Here is a 15,206-nt window from a genome sequence, read left to right on the forward strand (position 1 = left end):
CTAGCCTGGAAAACGCAGCAGGATGCTCCAATGGTGGACACATCTGTCGTTCCACGGTAGTTTCAAAGAAAAAAAATCGCAAAGCAAGGAAAGGTCAAACCCACACCTAGGAAGAGCTGTTTGGAGTCTGACAACTTGCATTCCCACAGCCGGCCAACTGCTAGGAAAAACGAAAGGCCTTGAGTTAGACGAAGGATGGAGCCAGGGTCTGGGCGAGACCTAGGACACCCTTGCTTTTGAAATTTTTGCCGTCCCCCCCCACCCCACCGGGCCTGCAGTTATGGGGGCTCCGCTCTCCAGGGCTGCACCGGCGCTCGCGGTTGCTTCCCAGCCGCGCCGCCTGATGCCCGGGCCCAGCTCATTGTGACGCCCGGCGCTGCACACCTCAACGCACCGCAGCGCAGCGCAGCGCAGCGAGCAGATCAGGCCGGGGATCCATGCGCAGGCCGGCCGCTCTCAGCTCCCCGGGCGCCTCGGGCTCCCAGCTCCCTCCCGTTTCCCGCTGCTGCTGGGGACCGGGGCCGCGCAGCCGCGCATGGCCGGCCCGTTCGGGGGCATCCTAGTGGGCTCCTACCTGGAGATCAAGCGCAGCGACGGGCGCATCCACCCGGCGCTGGTGACGGCGCTGCACCGGGACAGCTCCAGCGTGACGGTGGAGTGGGTGGAGCAGGGGGCCAACAAGGGCAAGCGGGTGGAGCTGCAGGTGGCCTTCTCCCTCAACCCCCACCTGGCGCCCGCCGCCGCCGCTCCGCCCGCCGCCAAAGGCGACCGCAGCCACCCGGCCGAGCCGCCGCCGGCGCCCGCCAAGCGGGAGCAGCCGGGCGGGGACGTTGGGGAGCCGGAGCGAGGCGCCAGGCCCCCCGCCAGCCCGCCTCGGAAGTCGCCCTGTGTGCGCCACGTGGAGCGGCTGCAGCAGCAGCGCCAGCAGCGGCGGCGGCAGCAGCGGGAGCTGCGGGAACAGCGCGCCCGGCAGGCGGCAGCCTCGCCGCACCCCCACCACGAGCTGATGTGCATGATCCGTGACTACCGTGGCCGCCTGCTCGGCGCTGGGCCGCCCGGCCCGGAGCCCGGCCCACCGCACCGCATCCGCGTCTGCGTCCGCAAGCGGCCGCTCAGCCCGCGGGAGGCCGGCCTGCGGGACTTCGACGCCGTGACCGTGCCAGGCCGGGGCGTGGTGGTGGTGCACGAGGCCCGGCAGAGGCTGGACCTCAGCCGCTACCTGGAGAGCTTGACCTTCCGCTTCGACCACGCCTTCGACGACAGCGCTCCCAACGAGCTGGTGTACAGGCACACGGCCCAGCCGCTGGTGGAGAGCATCTTCCGCGGGGGCATGGCTACCTGCTTCGCCTATGGCCAGACGGGCAGCGGCAAGACCTACACCATGGTGGGAGACGTCTCCCATAAAGGCCCAGGGGGTGCCAAAGGCATCTACACCATGGTGGCCCAGGATGTCTTCCACTGGCTGCAGGAGCCCAGCTACCAGAAACTGGAGCTGCAGGTCTTGGGCTCTTTCTTCGAGATCTATGGGGGAAAGGTGTATGATCTGCTCAACTGGAGGAACCGGCTGAAGGTGCTGGAGGATGGCCAGCAGCAGATCCAAGTGGTGGGGCTGCAGGAGGAGGAGGTCAGCTCTGTGGAGGATGTCCTGAATCTCATCGAGATGGGCAACAGGTGCAGGAGGTGTGGGCAGACCTCTGCCAACACCCACTCCTCCCGTAGCCATGCGGTCTTCCAGATCATACTCCGCAAGAGAGGGAGACTGCACGGCAAGTTTTCCCTAATTGACTTGGCTGGCAACGAGAGAGGAGCAGATACTGGGAGTGCGGACAGGCGGACAAGGCTGGAAGGGGCTGAGATCAACAAGAGTCTCCTGGCACTCAAAGAGTGCATCAGAGCCCTAGGACGAAACAAAGCCCATACCCCCTTCAGGGCTAGCAAACTCACCCAGGTTCTAAGGGACTCGTTCATAGGGGAGAACTCCAGCACCTGCATGATTGCCACTATTTCTCCAGGGATGAGATCCTGTGAGCACACTCTTAATACCCTAAGATATGCGAACAGGGTGAAGGAACTGAGTATAGATCCTAATTCCCTTGGGCAGTCACAGCCCATCATCACCTGGTTCCCATATCACCTAGATGACCAGAAGAAACCATGGAGTGTGCAGAGCTTGCCTGAAACAGATGAGTTCAAAGTATTTTGTGTACAGAAAGAGGAGGAAGTTTCTCCTGAGTTGTTTACTTTCAATGCTAGAGAGAAAGCTCTGAAGAAAAGGAAAGAGTTGGATGAGAAAGCACTGATAGAGGAGCACCAGGAGTCCCTTCGATGGTTGAAAGTATTCCTGGAAGTGGCTGAAGAAATAGACTATGATGTGGAATTTTATGCTGCACAGTTTGAAGCAGTCCTGGGACAAAAGATTAGCATTCTGTTTGAGATTCAAGATAAAGTGAGATCCTTCCGGTCGAACCTATGTAAAGAAGAAAATGGTAGTAACCAGATCAGTGTGAAGAGATCTCGTGTTCTGTAAACTAAGCAGAAAGATTGTAAACTATTGTAAGATGACAGTTGTTATGATACTGTGGCGCTAGTCACTCAACAACTTAAAGGATTGCTTAAAGGATACTTTAAAATGCAATGGGAATGTCCTGTTTTTCTCTTGAACAGCATTTCAGGCTAGTGTGAAAACACTTCTGGGATGTCTCTAGATCATTTCTCACTGAACACAGCAGAACCACGCAAGGTGTAGGAGCTACTCACTAGGGAAAAGCAGGGAAGTCACAGAAAAGGAATCTCCCCTGTGTAGGCTTCCCTCATATCCCTTTAAAATATAGATGGGTCTACCTTTTTACATATTATCTGTTCCCACATTCTTTCAAGCTGTGCCAGCTTGAGAAAGTCATGGCTGGGATGACTTAATTGAGGTTGATCCAGCTTGAAGTAGGGGCTGGACTCAATGACGTCTTGAGCTCTCTTCCAGTCCTTGGATTCTTTGATTCTATGAACTTGATAACAGACTTCCAGGGAGTTAACCATTCTGAATGATTTTAAAAGGTATTAGAACACAAAGCACAATCATTTCTGGGAATCAAAACAAAAAAGCAGTCAAGTCACACTTTAAAGACTAACAATAATTTATTAGGTGAGCTTTCGTGGGACAGACCCACTTCTTCAGACCATAGCCATACCAGAACAGACTCAATATTTAAGGCACAGAGAACCAAAAACAGTAATCAAGGAGGACAAATCAGAAAAAAAATTGATCATGGTGAGCAAATCAGAGAATAGAGGGGTAAAAGGCCGGGCAGGGGAGGTCAAGAATTAGATTAAGCCAAGTATGCAAACAAGGCCCTATAGGGACTCAGAAAATTCCCATCCTGGTTCAAACCACATGTTAATGTGCCGAATTTGAATATAAAAGACAGTTCAGCTGTCTCCCTTTCAATAGTGGTGCGAAAATTTTTCTTCAGTAACACGCAAACTCTTTAAGTCATTAACAGAATGGCCCACACCATTAAAATGTTGACTAACCGGTTTGTGGATCTGGAGTGTTTTTATGTCTGTTTTGTGCCCCTTAACTCTTTGTCTAAGGGAGTTAGAAGTCTCTCCAATATACAAAGCATCTGGGCATTGTTGGCACATGATGGCATATATGATGTTAGTTGAGGAACATGAGAATGTGCCTGTGATTCTGTGAATAACCTGTTTAGGTCTAGTGATGGTATTTCCAGAAAAGATATTGTGGACAAAGCTGGCAGTGGGCTTTGTTGCAAGGAAAAGTTCCAGGACTGGTGTTCCTGCACTATAGACTGTGATTGTTGGTGAGAATCCTCATAAGGTTGGGAGGTTGTCTGTAGCAGGCATGTCACCTAGGGCCTTCTGGAGTGTAGCATCCTGATTAAAGGATAGGTTGTAGGTCTTTAATAATTCATTGCAGTGGTTTGAGTTGGGGGCTGTAGCTGATGTTCTGATTTTGGCTTTTTTGGGCTTATCTTGGAGTAGCTGGTCTCCGGGTGTTCGTCTGGCCCTGTCAATTTGTTTTGGTATTTCTCCTGGTGGGGAATTCGGTTTGTGAATATTTGGTAAAGATCTTGTAGTTTTTGGTCTCTGTCAGTTGGATCAGAGCAAGTGTGATTGTATCTGAGGGCTTGACTGTAAACAATGGATCTAGTTATGTGTGCAGGATGGAAGCTAGAAGGGTGTATGGTGATCACTGGGTTTCCAGTACAGTGTGGTACTGATCAGGCCATCCTTGATTTGTACTGTAGTGTCCAGGAAATGTGTCTCTTGCGTGGAGTAATCGAGGCATAAGTTGATGGTGGGTGCAGATTGTTAAAGTTTCTGTGGAATTCTTCTAGAGTCTCTATACAATGGGTCCAAATCATAAAGATGTCATCAAGGTATCTTAAGTAAAGGAGGGGTAATAGAGGACGAGAGCTGAGGAATCGTTGTTCCAGGTCGGCCATAAATATATTAGCATATTGTGGGGCCATGCGGGCGCCCATAGCAGTTCCACTAATTTGGAGGTATAAATTGTCCCCAAATTGGAAATAATTGTGGGTGAGAATGAAGTTACAGAGGTCAGACACCAGATTGGCTGTGGTGACATGAGGGATGGTATTCCTGATTGCTTGTAATCCATCTTTATGTGGACTATTAGTGTACAGAGCCTCTGCATCCATTGTGGCAAGGATGGCATTATCAGGAACTTTTCTGATGTTTTGTAATTTCCTCAGGAAGTCAGTGGTATCTCGAAGATAGCTGGGAGTGTTGGTGGCATAGGGTTTGAGGAGGGAGTCCACGTAACTGGATAGTCCAGTGGTAAGGGTGCCAAAACCTGAAATGATAGGGCATCTGGGGTTCCCAGGTTTGTGGATTTTGGGAAGTAAATAGAATAATCCAGGCTGGGGCTCAGGTAGTCTGTCTGAGTGACTCAGGTCTCCAGTAGCAGCAGGGAGTTCCTTAAGTAGTTGTTGTAATTTCCTTTGGAATTCCAAAGTGGGATCAGTGGAGAGAGGTCTGTAAAATGTGGTGTTGGACAGTTGTGTGGCTGCCTCCTGTTCATAGTCTGACTTATTCATGATGACAACAGCACCCCCTTTGTCAGCTGGTTTGATTATAATGTTTGGGTTATTTTTGAGACTGTGGACAGCATGGCATTCAGCATAGTTGAGATTGTCTCATTTTGCATTGTTTGTGTATAGTGTCAGCCTGAGCATGGTTGCGGAAGCATTGTACACAGAAATCCAGACTTTCACTACGACCCTCGGGGGAGTCCACATAGAGTTCTTCTTTTGTTATGGGGAGAGGCTAGAGAGACTGGGCCTTTTCAGTTTGGAAAAGAGGCGATTGAGGGGCGATATGATAGAGGTATATAAAATCATGAATGGTGTGGAGAAAGTGAATATAGAAAAATTATTTACCTTTTCCCATAATACAAGAACTAGGGGACACCAAATGAAATTGATGGGTAGTAGGTTCAAAACTAATAAAAGGAAATTTTTCTTCACACAGCGCACAGTCAACCTGTGGAACTCCTTGCCCGAGGAGGCTGTGAAGGCCAGGACTCTATTAGGGTTTAAAAAAGAGCTTGATAAATTTTTGCAGGTTAGGTCCATAAATGGCTATTAGCCAGGGATAAAGTATGGTGCCCTAGCCTTCATAACAAGGGCAGGAGATGGATGGCAGGAGATAAATCACTTGATCATTATCTTCTGTTCTCCTTCTCTGGGGCACCTGGCATTGGCCACCGTCGGCAGATGGGATGCTGGGCTCGATGGACCTTTGGTCTGACCCAGTATGGCCATTCTTATGTTCTTATGTTCTTATGTTGTTGGTGCGTGTGTGTGGGGTGGGGTCGAGAGAATCAGACTGTTGTTCGTAGGTGTGCTCGAAAAATTCCTTTAGACGGAGGTGGCGAAAGAAGGCTTCAAGGTTACCACAGAAGTATATTAAGTTCGTGGAGGAAGTAGGGCAGAAGGAAAGACCCCGGGATAAGAGAGACTCTTTTGCTGGGCTGCACTGGTAGCTGAAAAGGTTAACAATATTGTTAGTTGAGCTGTCGTTATTGGCTACGTCTACATGTGCCCCAAACTTCGAAATGGCCACGCAAATGGCCATTTCAAAGTTTACTAATGAAGCACTGAAATGCATATTCAGTGCTTCATTAGTATGCGGGCGGCCGCGGCACATTGAAATTGACGTGCCTCGCCGCCGCACGTCTCATCCAGACGGGGCTCCTTTTCGAAAGGATGCCGCCTACTTCGAAGTCCCCTTATTCCCATCAGCTCATGGGAATATGTTAACTTCTGGTAGTTAACTTCTGGTAGTAATAGCTTCATTAAGGACTTGAATCTCTGAACAGTGGAACATGCAAAGATCTACCACATTTTTGATAGTCTGAAATATTGTGTGCTGGAAAAAGGGCTTGCTAATTGTTGTATCAAAGGTAAAACAGGTGTGCAAATGGCTGTTTATTAGACTGTCAAGGTTTCTTTGCATCTACTCCTAAAACCTGTGCTCAAAGCTTAGGTGTCTCATTTTCATTGGCTAGACTTTCCTATCTACTTGTCACCTAAGAACTAGCTGCCTGTGGCGCCTCAACTGGTGTGCTCATTTACTGCAGAGCAGAAGAAATACCCTTCTAATCTGGTAGCATTTTCCAGCCAGTGTTCACTATGCAGTGAAATAAATGGTGACATGATGTGCAGGCCAACAGAAGTCTTTGCTTCTGTCCATGTCTCCTTCCCTTTTCCTGCTGCTTTGTGTAGTTACTTGGATGCCATATTGTCACCTCAAAAGCTCTCTGTGACATTATTACCTAAGAGTTCTTTCCCACCTGTTATTCATTATGCCAATCCACTCACCATTCATGGAATGGATGCTTCGTGCAGATGGATGTAAATAAGGTCAGGTCCAGGCTGGCCAACAGTGGTGGGAGGTAGAGGCCAATTACCCTGGGTCCCAGTGATTCAAAAGCCCTGAGCCATTTAAATGGCTGGAGGGCCATGCAGCAAGTTCTGGGCAGCTCCCAGGATGGTGGGCGGTGAGAGAGAGGAGGAGCACTTAATACTCCAGATTGCGCTGAGGCTTGCTGTCCCCAGTCTCGCCCTTTCTGGGAGTGTGGCGCTGTCTCCCCTTCCCCACACACACCTTGTCTGGGACCTGGCAAGTCTGTTGGCCCCACAGTCAGCTCTACATTTAATAGTAAAGTCAGCTACATTTAGCATGACCATTCGTCCTGTTTTCACTGGGACAGACCCATAATTGTCCCATGTATTTACTCCCCCTGCTGAGCTGCCCTTTCCCTAAGTCAGCGCAGCTGCTGCTGCAGGTAAAATTAATCAGGAGCTGGCTGGACAGCATGTGCAGCATGTACTGACTGGCCAGTACAGGCAGCAGCAGGAGAGGGGGCCAGGGGCCCTGCCATAGAGGCAAGGCAGGGTATGTTGGGGGGTAAGGTAGTGTGTTTTGTCCCCCGCCCTAAGATTTTAAGGGAGACCTGTTGCCCCAGCAGTGCTGGGCAGCCCCTCCATGGGGTGGCTGCTGCTCCAGTTGGGGAGGATACTGAGGGATAGCACAATGGTTTGAGCATTGCCCTGCTAAACTCAGGGTTATAAGCTCAATCCTTGAGGATGCTGTTTAGGGGGTTTGGGGCAAAATAGAGTCTTCAAAAATGAAATCTGTCTGGGCTGCTGCTTGGTCATGCCAAGAGGGCAGGGGACTGGACTTGATGACCTTCTGAGGTCCCTTCCAGCTCTATGAGAGGTGTGTGCGCCTGTTGCAGGGCAGCAAGCCCATTGCCAGTGCCCAGAGGCATGGGTCAAGTCACACTCCGCAGCTAAGGAGGTCTGCCCGCAGCAGGGTGGCAGCCCTACTGCCAGTGCAGTGAAGTGTGGGGCAGTGAGGGGATGGTCCCCCCATGGACAGCAGCCCTATTCCTGGCACCCCAAGGTGTGGGGTAGCCAAGCAGGTCACCATCAGGGCAGCAGCCTGAGCTGTGGGGCAGCTGGGGAGGTCCTTTACAGGGTGGCAACCCCATTTCTGGCACCTGGAAGTGTGGGGTAGCTGGGAGCTGCAGCCTCCCCTGCAACATGGCAGCTCTGCCCCATGGGTTGGCAGCCCTGTTCCAGCACCCTGTGGCATGGGGGCAGCCAGGGATTTGCACTTGCTCAGCAGCCACAGCCAGGGAGCCACCCCCTCCCTGGGTGTCCTGTATTTGGCATAGGGAAATGTGGTCACCCTAGCTAAATTCACATTCCTGAGTAAAGTGGGATGCAGGACTCAGGGCAGGGGTGGGAGGCTTAGGGGGCTCGGAGGAGGAAATAGGGGCAGCCAGGTGTTGCTCCCCACGGCAGTGGGAATCATACTGCTCAGTTGCCAGTGTTGCTCCATGGTGCCAGCCTGTGGTGGTGGAGGAAGCTGCACTATTTGGCCACCAGCTGCTGCCTGAGCCAGGTGGGGGCTGTGCTACCCAGCCAGCACCTTCTCTGCGGCTCTTTGGGGCCATCAGAGGTGCACTCACTGGCTGCCTCATTGTAGTCATTCTGTAATATAACTGTCCCTGCTACCACACTCCTCCCTGTGTGTATGATGAGAAACAGTCGCGTTCCACACCCATCCCATTGTCCTGGGTCAACCAAACCCAGACGTTACTTTCATTTTTATGATAAGAGGAAGCTGCATCCCGAATTTCGTGGTCTTAGCGCTTGCCATTTAGAAGGAGACCTTGAACAAACAGACTCACATATGGACGAAGAGAAGGACAAACACACAGACTCACAAGCCGATGAGACGGCTGCGAAGTGTTAAAAAATGTTAGCATGTATTTGTGATCTCCCTGGTATCATGTAGTCCCTCTTTGATTTATCAGCTCTGTACATGGTCAGTAGGATGACCAATAAACTCAAATTTTGCCAAATATTGTTATTGGCGTAACAGTGGTATCTATTGTTCATTGTTCATTATTATATAAGGTAAATTTGTAAAATTCTGAGCAACTTCCTCCTGGCATTTTATGGATGGAGGAGGAGGGCATTTAATAAGATGCAAATATTCAGTCAAATTATTTATTCAAAGGATTGTTGTGCCACATCACAGTATTTGGGTTGCATCATTGTGCCATGATACCGAATAATAGGTTTAGTTCTTTGTGTCACAGCATAATTTACAAAATCACAGTGGATTGAGGCACAACCCTCCCGCCCATCCTCTGTCACTGAGCTGTTGCCTAAATATGCTTGACTTCGTAAAACCTGCATATTATCCATATTGATAGAGATGCTGCTGTGATGTAAAGGAACAGCTTGTCTTCCATATCCCAGGTAGACAGAGGCAAAGAAAACAGAAGATGGACTTCTAAAAAATTTAATTAGTTGCATTTCTTTAACCATATGAGCTCAGAAACTGATTTGTTGAACCCACTTAATATTGAAATGCAGCAACTTCTGGGATTAACAATGCACAGCAACAATATGCAACAGTTTGGGACTGGTAGTGGGAAAGTATACCAGAGTTATTTGAAACTGCACTTGGCAGAGGGAGAGAATCCATTTCCATGAGTTAAAAACCTCAGTGCCCTGGGTAACACCCCGTTCTAACAAAAGAGACCAGCGAATCTTTAATGACACCAAAAAGTCAAAACATCATTCATTGAATTTTGTGATTAACTATTGCACGGGAAGCTTCATTTTTGAAATTTGAGACTGGAAAAGGGGACTTTAAAACATTAGGGAACAGCCTCCAACCCTTACTGATTGACTGTGCTCTCTCTCTTTGAATATAAATTCAAACAGTAAAGATATTTAATACAGTAGTAATGAAATACCAAAAGCTATCTTGTGTGTCAGATGCTGGCTGATCAGACTTTCTGATTTGTGAGCTAGAACTCAGGGGAAGAACAACTGCCTCTTTTACTGCCTTTTCTATGAAAACAGACAGCTGTGTATGCTCATTACAGTGTTACGCTATTCAGAGCATTAGAGAAATGGGGAGAATGGAGATATGGAAGGATGTTTTTAACAATGCTAAATAGGTTTGCAATCTCAGTTCTCATCTAAACAAACTATGGGTAGCAATTAATCTCAGTACAAATGGAGGTGAGTGGTATTAAGTGAGTGATTTCTGACCCCTTTGAACCATGAGAAAAGGAAAGCAGCTTTAGGACATTGATTCAGAAAAGCACCTCTACTGAGCACAGCATTTAAGTATGCATTTAACTTCAGGCATGAGCTAAAAGCCTGTTCCTGTACTAAAGTGCTGTTTTGAATAGTGATGGACTTTAGCAAGTTAAGTGCTTTCCTAAATCAAGGTTCTAAGCATGAGTGAAATGTAACTGACCGTTCCTACCATCATTCTGCAATGAGCTGCATGCAGGCAGACCTGTCTCCAAGGTGTATCAAATCAAAGTGTTTTTAAAAGACTCAGTGGCTCTCACCCAAATGTCTGAGTAGAACCTGAAGGTCTATGTCTATCAAAGCTGTGTAGGGCTGAGTGCACAGTTCAACTTCATTTTCTCATTATGGGCCAAATCTGGATGCCCTAATTAAATATTTACTCAAGCTAGTACCTCACTGGGAGCCAGAATGCTTAAGAACTGAATAAAGTCAAGGTCAAGGGCTATGTCTCCTCCTGCATTATATCCTACAGAGAGGTGCTTTAGGCAGGAAACCTCCATGAGATCCAGCTTGTGGGATTTCTTCAGGGTTTGCCTTCCTTGTGAAACAGCCCCAAATTCTGTCCCCATGCCTTGTGCCTCCCCCAGGATCTACAAGTGATAAAAGCCCTGTGGCACTACTGTATCTCTGAGCTCCTATCTCCTCTTTTCTGTTTGTTACCTGTCCGGGAAGCTCCACTGAGGCTGTGTCTGCACTGGCACTTTCTGAACAGAACTTTAAAAACAACCCTCCCCATGAATGACAAAGTATTTCTACGACAAGTGCACATGGGAACACTGCTTTGTTGACAGGAGAACTCTCCTGCTAACAAAGTGAAACCTGCTCATTGGGGATGGAAGCATTTTGTGGGCAAAAGGCTAGCAAACAGCATGTATGCATGGGCTATGTCTACACTAGAGAGTTTTGTCACGAAAACTCATGTTGCATCCACAGTAAAAATGTGTTCTGTCACTAATAACTCAGCAGAACACAGCATAGTTGTCGACAGATTCTGCCTCTCCCCCACGAGGCAGAATGCATTTCTTGACAGAAACTGTTGACAAAAAAGCCATGTAGATGTTCCCGGGGGGCCTGCTGTCGATAGACAGAGCTTCTGGGTCACCGGGCAGCCCTGTCTGCTGTGCTTCCAGTTGGCTGTTGTGTCAAGCGAGCAGCCAGGCAGAGCAGATCAACAGAGCAAGCTGCTTCCATGGGTGTAAGCAATCTGTCGACAGAAGTTTTGTTGGCAGGTATCTTCCAACTGTAATTTCTGTCAGACAGCTGTAGTGTAGTCATAGACATGCTGACTGTTAGCTACAGGGTTCTGTCGACACAGGCACCGTGCTAAAAGCTGTGCAGTGTGCCCTGAAATTAAAGGAGGGGAATGGGCTGAACACATGATCTGTAACTGTCAATGCCAACCTGTCCTTGGATAACAAGCAGTCCTGTGGCACCTTAGAGACTAAAAATTAATTATGTCATGAGCTTTCATGAGTAAAAGCCAGTTCTTCAGATGAAAGGTGGAATATATCCATGAAAGTTCATGACCTAATTAATTTGTTAGTCTCTAAAATGCCACAGGACTGGCTGTAATTTGTGAAGCTACAGCAGATGTGGCCAACCCATGGCTCTTGAGTCACATGCAGCTCTTTGCTCAATGAGATGTGGCTCTGCTCAGAGCCTTGCACCTGGACTGCTTACTGCCAGCCTGTGCACATACCCCAACATTTGGAAGAGCATGTGGCAGCAGCTCTGGTGTGACCTAGATGTGGGGAGGCTGGGCGTGCCTGGCTCTGGGGTGGAGGCTGGCACTGGGTTAGAGCAAGGGGGCTGGGGGTGCCTGGCTCTGGGAGAGGGGAGGGGGATTGGGTTAGAGCAGGGAGGTATGGGGGTGCCTGGCTCTTCGGGAGGAGGCAGTGCATTCGGTTAAAGTGGGGGTGGGGAAGGTATAAGTACGGCCATACTGGGTCAGACCAAAGGTCCATCTAGCCCAGTGTCCTCTCTGCTGACAGTAGCCAATGCCAGGTGCCCCAGGGGAGGTGAACCGAAGACAATGATCAAGCAATTTGTCTCCTGCCATCCACCTCCCACCTTCAACAAAAGGCTAGTCACCATACCTTACCCCTTGCTAATAGCCATCTATGGACCTAACCTCCACATATTTATCGAGCTCTTTTTTAAACTCTTTTAGAGTTCTGGCCTTCACAGCATCCTCTGGAAAGGAGTTCCACAGGTTGACTGTGTACTGTGTGAAGAAAAAACTTTCTTTTATTAGTTTTGAACCTGCTACGCATTAATTTCATTTGGTGTCCTATAGTTCTTATATTATGGGAACAAGTAAATAACTTCTCTGTATTCACTTTCTCCACACCATTCATGATTTTATATACCTCTATCATATTGCCCCTCAGTCTCCTCTTTTCTAGGCTGAAAAGTCCCAGTCTCTCTAGCCTCTCCTCATATGGGACCTGTTTCAAACCCTTAATCATTTTAGTTGCCCTTTTCTGAACCTTTTCTAACACCAATATAGGTTTTTTGAGATGAGGAGATCACGTCTGCACGCAGTACTCAAGATGTGGGCGTACCGTAGTTTTATATAGGGGAAGTAAGATATTCTTCGTCTTATTTTCTATCCCTTTTTTAATTATTCCTGACATCCTAGTTGCTTTACTGACTGCCGCTGCACACTGCATGGATGTTTTCAGAGAACTATCCACTGTAATTCCAAGATCCCTTTCCTGATCTGTTGTAGCTAAATTTGTCCCCATCATATTGTATGTATAATTGGGGTTATTTTTCCCCAATGTGCACTACCTTACACTTCCCCACATTAAATTTCATTTGCCATTTTGCTGCCCAGTCACTCAGTTTGCTGAGATCTTTTTGAAGTTCATCACAGTCTGCTTTGGTTTTGACTATCCTGAACAGTTTGGTGTCATCTGCAAACTTTGCCACCTCACTGCTTACCCCTTTCTGTAGATCATTGACGAATAAGTTGAACAAGATTGGTCCCAGAACTGACCCTTGGGGAACGCCACTAGTTACCCCCTTCCATTTTGAAAATTTACCATTTATTCCTACCCTTTGTTTCCTGTCTTTTAACCAGTTCCCAATCCATGAAAGGATCTTTCCTCCTATCCCATGACCACCTAATTTACATAAGAGCCTTTAGTGAGGGACCGTGTCAAAGGCTTTCTGGAAATCTAAGTATACTATGTCTACTGGATCCCCCCGTCTGCATGCTTGTTAATCCCTTCAAAGAATTCCAGTAGATTAATAAGACACAATTTCCCTTTACAGAAACCATGTTGACTTTTGCTCAACAAATTACATTCTTCTACGTGTCTGATGATTTTATTCTTTATTATTGTTTCTACGAATTTGCCCAGTACTGACGTTAGACTTACCAGTCTATAATTGCTAGGGTCTCCTTTACAGCCCTTTTTAAATATTGGTGTTATATTAGCTGTCTTCCAATCATTGGGTACCAAAGCTGATTTAAAGGATAGGTATGGAGTGTCTGACTGTGGGAGGGAGAGGGCATTGAACCCACTGCTGTCTCCCTCCACCAGGGGCAGGCACTCCCACCCTCCCCACATCTAGGTCTCACCAGAGCTGCTGCCACACACTTTTTCAGGTGCTGGGGCATGTGGACAGAGTGGCAGTAAGCAGTCCAGGCACCAGGCACTGAGCAGGAGCCACATTTCATATATAGTGTGGCTCTCTGCACTCTATCCACAACTGTTTTCTCTCTCAGTCTAACTGGTTGACCACACATGAGCTACAGACTAACGTGGCTACTCCTCTGAGACTGCTGCTGGATAAGTGTGACACTCACTACACTTCAAATGTCAATGCTGGAAAAAGATGGACCTGCAGGTTGTACCTGTGCTGGGATTTTTAAAGGTGCCTCAGAGAACTGAAAGCCAAAAACTCATTGAAATTCTAAGTTCCTTTGAAAATCTCAACCTTATGTATTTATTTATTGCCTGTGAACCCCCTTCTGCTTCAACTACAAAAACAGGGCATGAATGCTAGTAGTCTCTGGGAATCACTATTAGCAACAGGCAGTGATTCCCCCACCCCAGTCAGAGTGGAGAACAGTAATTTATTATCCAGTAGATGGCCTGTCAATCAACTAGGTCTGATGGAGCAATAACCTTTGAAACAATCTCTGCAGCCATGCCTTGACTGCTAACGGGCTAGAAAAAATAGATCATAGAATCATAGAACACTAGGACTGGAAAGGACCTCAAGAGGCCACTGAGTCCAGCCCCCTGCCCCAATGGCAGGACCAAGTACTAGCTAAACCATCCCTGATCGATGTCTATCTAACCTGTTCTTAAATATCTCCAGCGATGGAGATTCCACAACCTCCCTTGGCAATTTATTCCACTGTTTGACTGCCCTGACAGTTTGGAACTTTTTCCTAATGTCCAACCTAAACCTTGCTGCAGTTTAAGCCTATTGCCTCTTGTTCTATCCTCAGAGGCCAAGAAGAACAAGTTTTCTCCTTCCTCCTTATGACTCCCTTTTAGGTACCTGAAAACCGCTATCATGTCTCCCCTCAATCTTCTCTTTTCCAAACTAAACAAGCCCAATTCTTTCAACCTTTTTTCATAGGTCACATTCTCTAGACCTTTAGTCATTCTTGTCGCTCTTTTCTGGACCCTCTCTAGTTTCTCCACATCTTTTTTGAAGTGCGGTGCCCAGAACTGGACACAATACTCCAGCTGAGGCCGAACCAGCGCAGAGTAGAGCAGAAGAATGATTTCTCGTGTCTTGTTCACAACACACCTGTTAATGCATCCCGGAATCATGTTTGATTTTTTTGCAACATCACACTGTTGACTCGTTTAGCTTGTGGTCCACTATAATCCCTAGATCCCTTTCTGCTGCAGTCATTCCTAGACAGTCTCTCCCCATTCTGTATGTGTGAAACTGATTGTTCCTTCCCAAGTGGAGCACTTTGCATTTGTCCTTATTAAACTTCATCCTGCTTACCTCAGACCATTTCTCCAATTTATCCAGATCATTTTGAATTATGATCCTATC

The 15,206-nt window shown here is 47.9% G+C and overlaps 1 protein-coding gene across 1 annotated transcript; it reads left to right on the forward strand.

Moving 5' to 3' along the window:
* The first annotated feature begins 535 nt into the window (after nucleotides 1–535).
* Nucleotides 536–2,527, forward strand: KIF2B (kinesin family member 2B). The gene has a single exon (XM_075014627.1). The coding sequence runs from the start codon at nucleotides 536–538 to the stop codon at nucleotides 2,525–2,527; it is 1,992 nt and encodes a 663-aa protein (XP_074870728.1).
* Nucleotides 2,528–15,206: the final 12,679 nt, after the last annotated feature.

This window comes from Carettochelys insculpta, chromosome 20, assembly GCF_033958435.1.
Source record: "Carettochelys insculpta isolate YL-2023 chromosome 20, ASM3395843v1, whole genome shotgun sequence".
Classification (NCBI taxonomy): Eukaryota; Metazoa; Chordata; order Testudines; family Carettochelyidae; genus Carettochelys; species Carettochelys insculpta.

Excerpts from the sequence above, each read along its gene's own strand:
- KIF2B (XM_075014627.1), top strand. The coding sequence starts at position 536 with ATGGCCGGCCCGTTCGGGGGCATCCTAGTGGGCTCCTACCTGGAGATC.